Source organism: Nesoenas mayeri (genome assembly GCF_963082525.1).
Source record: "Nesoenas mayeri genome assembly, chromosome: 2".
In the NCBI taxonomy this organism is placed as follows: domain Eukaryota; kingdom Metazoa; phylum Chordata; class Aves; order Columbiformes; family Columbidae; genus Nesoenas; species Nesoenas mayeri.
This window is the reverse complement of record NC_137543.1, coordinates 25,731,747-25,739,312: the sequence shown is the minus strand read 5'-3', so window position 1 is coordinate 25,739,312 and position 7,566 is coordinate 25,731,747. Positions and strand designations below refer to the sequence as shown.

The 7,566-nt window shown below is 39.4% G+C and overlaps 1 protein-coding gene across 1 annotated transcript in view; it reads right to left on the bottom strand.

The window, feature by feature from the left end:
• Nucleotides 1–275: 275 nt before the first annotated feature.
• Nucleotides 276–7,566, bottom strand: part of CFAP418 (cilia and flagella associated protein 418) — a gene marked incomplete at both ends in the record, with an annotated part of 8,165 nt that continues 874 nt past the window's right edge. The window contains 5 exons of the mRNA XM_080339866.1: nucleotides 276–435; nucleotides 2,341–2,436; nucleotides 3,236–3,301; nucleotides 3,820–3,890; nucleotides 6,687–6,786. Coding sequence (XP_080195992.1) covers nucleotides 276–435; nucleotides 2,341–2,436; nucleotides 3,236–3,301; nucleotides 3,820–3,890; nucleotides 6,687–6,786 — 493 coding nt within the window. The remainder of the gene's footprint in view (nucleotides 436–2,340; nucleotides 2,437–3,235; nucleotides 3,302–3,819; nucleotides 3,891–6,686; nucleotides 6,787–7,566) is intronic.

Genomic DNA, 7,566 nt, shown 5'->3' with positions numbered 1-7,566 from the left:
CAATTTCCTCTTCCTTTAACTAAGTATGAGCTTTAACCTCATTTACCTTCCAGCAAGCCTCCAAACTGGTTGAGCTTTCTAATAATTCAACTCCCCCTACTGCTTGCAAGACAGTTGAATTGAAAAAAAAGCTTTTGAGTTGAAGTCAGGGTGTTATAATAATCTGTTTCTAGATATAAGTATTCAGGTTTCCATCTTTTCTCAGAAAACTGTGCGGGAAAGAATTGCATCTACAACCCATTTCCACGCAAGCAGGTACCACACGCAAGATGACTTCATTCTGTATGTTTACCGCAAACCCACCGAAGCTGCTGGTCTGTTTGGAGGTCCGTTAATTCATTAATGGATCTCCAGCTGCACTGACAAGCGTATGCTCGTGCTCCTTTCTTCTTGATCATCTTCGCTCTTAGTTTACTGAGCTCAGGCATGTTATTCCTGTCAACGGAGTGAACTCAGTTGAGGATCACACATTTTTTTTGAAAGAAAAAAGATTCATGAGACCATTTCAATTCAGAAAAGCTCTTAAGAACATTTCTGAGTACCATTGTTATGAATGAGTTTAAGGATATGCTTAAATACTGTTTTGAACACAATCCTTTCCTGAGACCAGTCTTGGTGCATAGTTGCTGTATTCTCAGATCAACTGTATACTGATGTTTTTGTAAACAATGTTCTCCATCAGATTTAGAGACCCTGTGTGAGACTCCAGAGGAAGAGTGGGGAAGAAAACCAGGTACAGTTAATTCTTGTGTTAAGAAATTACCAAAATTTTTTTATCAAATTTATTGTTAAAATCCCTATGCAGAATGGGAACAATTAGAGAGTTAAACTTTTCATCAGGAACTGTTACCCAGGATGGTTGTTTAAGTGACTGAAATGAAATGGCCAGAAGAGAATGTAGATCAAACCATAAATAACTCCTGTGCAAGCATCAGTCACAACAAATGAAAAATCAGCATGGCTATTACAAAAACAAGTTGTTTCAAAAAACAAGTGAAGAAAATTTAGCATTTTAACTATCCCTGCTCTCACGACCTCCCCCTGACCACCAGTTACTGGCCACTGAATTGCTCAGAAACAACATTAACAAGCCCAGATAAAGAAAGAAAACCCAAAACACACATCGAAGGAAGAATTTTTAGAAAAAGAGGTCAGACACTTACTCATGGAAAGCAAATGTTTAATCTTCAAGTTTGCTTTTTAAAATTCAGATTATTCTAAGTAAATAGCTAGATATCTTGCTAAAGATCACAGATTTTAATCAATGTTCCAAGTATCTGATACTAATGCCTTTCAAGTCTTTTTTATTTTTAAAAAAAATGTTAATTTCAAGATCTCAGAAGCAGAATAATTTAGACTTTAAGCAAATAAAAAAAGCATATTTTTATTTAACATTTCCAGCTACCAAACTCATCTTAGAAGACTAGTGCAACACTGTATATTTAATGCTGCTTTAAACAATGGGAAAATCATAGAATACTTTGGATTGGAAGAGACCTTCAAAGGTCATCTAGTCCAACCCCCCTGCAATGAACATAAGATTGTCATTCAAATTTTGAAACTGGAAGGGAAATACAGGAAAAAAAATAACATGTAATAGAAGAAAAATAATGGAAAAGGAGATGATGTCTCCCTTACTGTTCTACTACAGCTGTCACACCCCTGGTGGCCAAACACAATCTGAATACAACCACTACCTCCATCAGTTAATGGGCACATTCAGACTTCACTAAAATAAGAGGAATTGAAATCTGATGTCTGTATTAGGAGCATGCCTACTACGCTACCCTTCACTCAGTCTTGGCATTAGAGTTTTAGAGAACCTGGAAGTAAGAACTCCCTAAGTCTTAAAAAAAAATTGAAATAATTAAAGTCAAAGACATCACAATATAAGAAGAAAAAAAAAGTCCCACCCTTCATTTAATCACATCTTGCTTCAAAAAGAAGTCTGTTAAGAAACAAATGTATTTGATTTTCATTGAACATGACCACATAGTAATTGATATTGGAAAAAAGAAAATATGATTGAAGCAATCACAGTCTGTGTGACTGAAGGTATGGTGAGAAGTTCATGCCAAACAGTCCCCATTCATTTTGCAGGCATGCTGGAATGGCACACCAGAGGCCAATCCATCACACAGACTGTCTGCATATTGCAGTAGATATGAAAACAGATTATGGGATGTGTTTCATCCTTCTAGACTTTCCCACCTGACCAGCAAACAGGTTGCATCCTTTTTAGATAACACAGGAGTGCTAAGGACTTTTCATCTTTCCTGTTCCTATCAAGCCCCAAAACACAGTAACAGGATACTACTACCAAACATACCTCAGACATACCTGAAAAAAAGATAATCACAGGACTGATCCCAGATGTAATCATTGAAAAGTGACACGCGAAAATCACAAGCAGTGCAACGTAGTTGATCACACGTTCTGGTCAAAAAAGAACAAAAAGTTCCAAGAGTTTACTACAATCACAGAAGCTACACAGACCATAATGGTTTTAAAGTACAACACTCGCTCACATATACTAGAAGCAAGGTTGCCCTGTAACCTTATTTTTTTTTTACATCTCTGGTTCATTCATTATGATATGTGTTTTAACAATATGATCATGTATTATTTTTATGGGTTCCTAACCTCACTGAACACATAAAATAAATGGATATTCTGGATATATTCTCTTTGGTCTTCCTCACTGGTACGGCACCTGACCCAGCATCCAAATACGCATCAAGTGCATAAGTACTTACCACAAAAAATCCCATATGGAAATGTAATAATGTTCTACAGGGTGCTGGGGATAATCTTTAAAGTGTTATACCTCTCCTACTAAGTTCAGCTGCAGCTGAACTGCACTCTGGCTATTTTCAGTTCAGGCTCCAGGAAGACTTAAAGCAGCCCAATTAGATGTGTGACATACTCGGCATCACACAGAGAGCCGAAGAGAGGCAGGGAAAAATAACAATATAGCAGCAATTTCCTTAGCTGATTTTTGGAGTCTCATGTCTCATTTGCATACATCTTTCAACTCCTCAAACAAACAAAAGATCTCGTGGTTAACGGCAGAGGATTGGAAGGGACCAGCTGACTTCAACTGCAGTTACAGGCAGCCACATGCTTAGATGAAAGTAGGGCTGTCCTGTTGAGTTCAAATGCAGAGCTCCAGAAACATAGGTATGAATAAAAATAATGATAAAGCAAGTAGAACTATTTTTTTTACGTTTCATACCTTTTTGAAATATTTGTTCCTATGCCATATGGTGAAGAGCTTCCACCCAGGTACACTGGGCAGCACCTATATGGATTTCATTAAAAAATATTAAATTACACCACAACCTTTTGGAGATAGTACTACAATGCTTCTTCTAGTTCAACAAAATGGTATTTCTAAACCAATATTTATTAAATATAGGCAAAGCATCCAAACGCTTACAAACTATAGGATTTTAAAATTTCATTACCAATGTGTTCAAAGAAAAACACTATGACAACATCTCTCTATACTAAATATATATGGGACTACATATTGCAGCATTTGATAAATGTGTATTTCCATAAGACAAAGGAAGCTGTTGTTAAATAACTTAAATAATTAATACATTTATAATAGATAATTTTGGCCACATGAAAGCACATTAGTAATTCTTCAAAATTATCTTTGTGTTTACCTTTTTCTTTAAAATGAATGCTTCTCTAAATACTCAGTTTCTTTCTTAGTTATTGCCAACACAAATTAAACAGCAGCAGTATTATTAGGTGGACAACAAGATATAATCAAGCTATGTTCAACTAGCCAAGACATTTTTCACTTACCTTTTCCTATAAGCCTGTACAACAGCACTATTGCTTTCCGATGTGAAACCTGCAGAATTAGACTTCAATTTCTATTTAAAAACAACCAAAGAATAAAAGGCAGCATTACAGCAAGTTAACAATATCGTTTTACTTAAAAAGCAGGAGCCAGAAAGTCTCAGTTACAGAAGAAGGGGACTAAGAATTTGGGAATTTTCTTGCTTGTGTTTCTGTGAGGCTCTTTAGGACAAAAGCTGCTGAAGTAACAAATAAATGGGGAATGAGGACTCTCTTCCCATACTGAATTCCCAGCTCTGCCTGATGGAATTTAACACAACATGATCACTCTGACTTTATAATCAAGACTTAGTATTTCATGCTCTCTTTTTAATAATTATGCTTTTAAAACCAGTTTTAAGTTAGGAACTTTCTCCCTTGGTGTTTTTGAGCTTTTGTTTTACTGAAACATATCACGGACTTCTGTTATTCAGAACGTTAAAGTGTTTTTGAAGTTTGCTATTTGCAGCACAGGAAACAGGTTATTTGAAATCTTGAATGCTAGAATTCTAGATCCTAAATGGGAAGTCCTCAGGATACAAATGATAAAATCATACACATTCACTGACATAATTCTTTCTGACTCAGACATATATATTGTGGTATACAAGTGTTTTTTGTTGGTTCAGTTTTAGCCACTTTGTAAGAAGTCTCCCTTATGAAGAAAGGCTGAGGGAGCTGGGTCTCTTTAGTTTGGAGAAGAGAAGACTGAGGAGTGACCTCATTAATGTTTATAAATATGTAAAGGGTGAGTGTCACAAGGATGGAGTCAGGTTCTTCTCAGTGACAACCAATGATAGAATAAGGGGTAATGAGTTCAAACTGGAACACAGGAGGCTTCACTTAAATTTGAGAAGAAACTTCTTCTCAGTGAGGGTAAGAGAACACTGGAACAGGCTGCCCAGGGGGATTGTGGAGTCTCCTACTCTGGAGACATTCAAAACATGCCTGGACGTATTCCTGTGTAACCTCATCCAGGTGTTCCTGCTCTGGCAGGGGGATTGGACTAGATGATCTTTTGAGGTCCCTTCCAATCCCTAACCTTCTGTGATTCTGTGAAATCAAAGACAAAAAAACCAAAACCAATGTCACTCATGAAAATAACAGGGGGTTATGAAGCATAAATAATACAATTTTCTTCCAATGATACCTAAGGGAATATCTATTTTCAATGTTTTCTATCACTCTGACTGTTTTGACAATGTAAATTTGCGGTTTCATCTCTGTCTCCTCCTGTCAAACGACAGAAGTCATGTGCAGATGATACAAAACGGTGAGCAGTGGCTTGTGTGCCAGACGACTGCACTGCCATTCAGAGGGACCTCGACACACTGCAAAAATGGGCTGAGGGGAATCTCTGGAAGTTCAACTAAGGGGAAATGCAAACTCCTGCACTTGTAACTCATGCACCAGAACACACTGGGGGCCGACCAGCTGGAAAGCAGCTTTGCAGAGAAGGCCATAGAGAATGCGGTCAATTATAAGTTCACCATGAGCCAGCAGGGTACCCTTGCAGCACAGAAGGTAACAGCATCCTGGGCTGCGTTAGGAGGGACGTTGCCAACAGGTCGAGTGAGATGATCCTTCTTTAGTCAGCACTGGTGAGCCAGAATCACGGAATCATTTTGGTTGGAAAGGACCTCTTGAGATCATCTAGGCCAACCCTCCTGCTCAAAGCAGGGTCAGCTTCAGCAGCTTGCCCAGCACTGTGTCCAGTTGCGTTTTGAAAATCTCCACAGATGGAGACTCCACAACCTCTCTGTCCCAATATTTGACCACCCTCGCAGTAAGAAAGTGTTTTCTTGTGTACAGATGGAACTTAATTGCCTCTTGTCCTGTCACTGAGCACTACAGAGAAGCGTCGGGCCCCTTCTTTACTCCTCCCATCAGGTATTTACACATATTGATAAGGTCTCCCTAGTGCCTTCTCTTTTCCAGGCTGAACAGTCCCAGCTCTCTCAGCCTCTCCTCATATGAAACATACTCCAGTCTCTTGATCTTCTCCATGGCCCTTTCCTGAAGGCCCTCCAGCTCCATCTCTCTCTTGTACTGGAGGGCCCAGAACTGGACACAGTACGCCAGATATGGCCTCATAGACATGTTTGGAGTGATGTGTCCAGTACAAAAGAGACACAGACATAATGGAGTGGGTCCAGCAAAGGACCACGAAGGTGATTGAGGACTTAAGACCATCTGACACAGGTGGAGGCTAAGGGAGCTGGAATTGTTTAACCTGGAGAATACAAGGGTCAGTAGAATCTTATCAATGTATAAGAATATGTTACGGGGAAGAATAGACACAGTCAGACTCTTCTCACTAGGGCCTACTGACAGGACGAGAGGCAATGGGCACAAACTGAAATACAAGAAATTCCAGTTAAACATAAGAAAGAACTTCTTTACTTCTTGTAAGGGTGGTCAAACACTGGAACAATTACTTAGAGAAGCTGTAGAGTCTCCATCCTTGGAGATATTCCAAAGCCACCAGCATATGGTCCTGGCCAACCAGCTCTGGGTAGCCCTGCTTAAGCAGGGGGCTGGACCAGATGACGTCCAGACATCCCTGCCAACCTCAACCATTCTGTGATTCTATGATATTTGACAGTATGCTCTATCCTGAACTCACACTTCCTTTAACATTTCCTTTAATTGCCTCTTTCTGCCTGGGTAAGGCCACCTCTACATATCTCTCCTGTTCCTCACTACAGGAATGTTGCATTTTCCTTTCTGCTTTATTTCCAAGTTATCCTACAGCTTGTTTTAGTTCATTTTTTGCTTTAAAACAGTTTTAGTTTCTCATTCGTTCCGCATTTCCCCCGACTCCTACTCACCAGAGGTGTTTTGGCAAAGCTGCTGTCATTACAGATCTCATCAATAATGTCATCTATATCTTCTTCACTGCTGCCAGCACCCATCAACAGTTTAGCTGACCTGAAAACAAATCAGCCTTCATTTTGTAGCATGATCAGAGCAGTTCTAAGAATTGTAAGCTAAAACATAAGATGAGTTGCAGCCTTTTTCCTCTAATATTTCTGCAGTATCTAAGGTATGCCATCCAAATAATGACTGGACAGACGTAAACTGCACGATGACGCCTTTCAGTCCCTGTCGAACTGTCTCATCATAGGTCTTATTTTTGCTTGCTTCTTTTATTTCAAATCACTTCCAACCCTGAATAAAACTATAATAATATAACCCATGCTGCACTTACTGAGCAACAAACTGGACAGCTCTGATTTTTCACATTAATCTTCAGCAGCAGGAATATAAAAAGGTCAGAGGGAGTTCTCTCCTCATGTTATACAACTGCAGGGGTTCTGAGGCGTCCCTGCCAAACTGTATGCATTTCGAGAGATCACCTGCACTTTTCTTTCACTCAAGTGAGGAGTCTTGTCACTCAAGTCTGCTGTTTGATAGCTCTTTGTCAAAGAAAGGGAGGCATGTAGTACTGCTGCGTCAACCAATCAAGAACAAGTCTACTCCTGACAAAGAAAACTGTGATTTTAAAAAAATATTGTAATTAGACTGACTAAATTTAGGTGCTCCTCTAACTATTATGCAAACAACAGGTAAGTCCAGTAATGTGACCAAAGGTAGGGGGGTTGGTCTTCTATGAGTCATTTGGCTCCTTAGGATCCTTGCCTGGGACCCTGAGACGTCCATTGGGTAAGCGCTCAGCAGTCCACCTGTGGAGACATCAGGCCAAGCCTC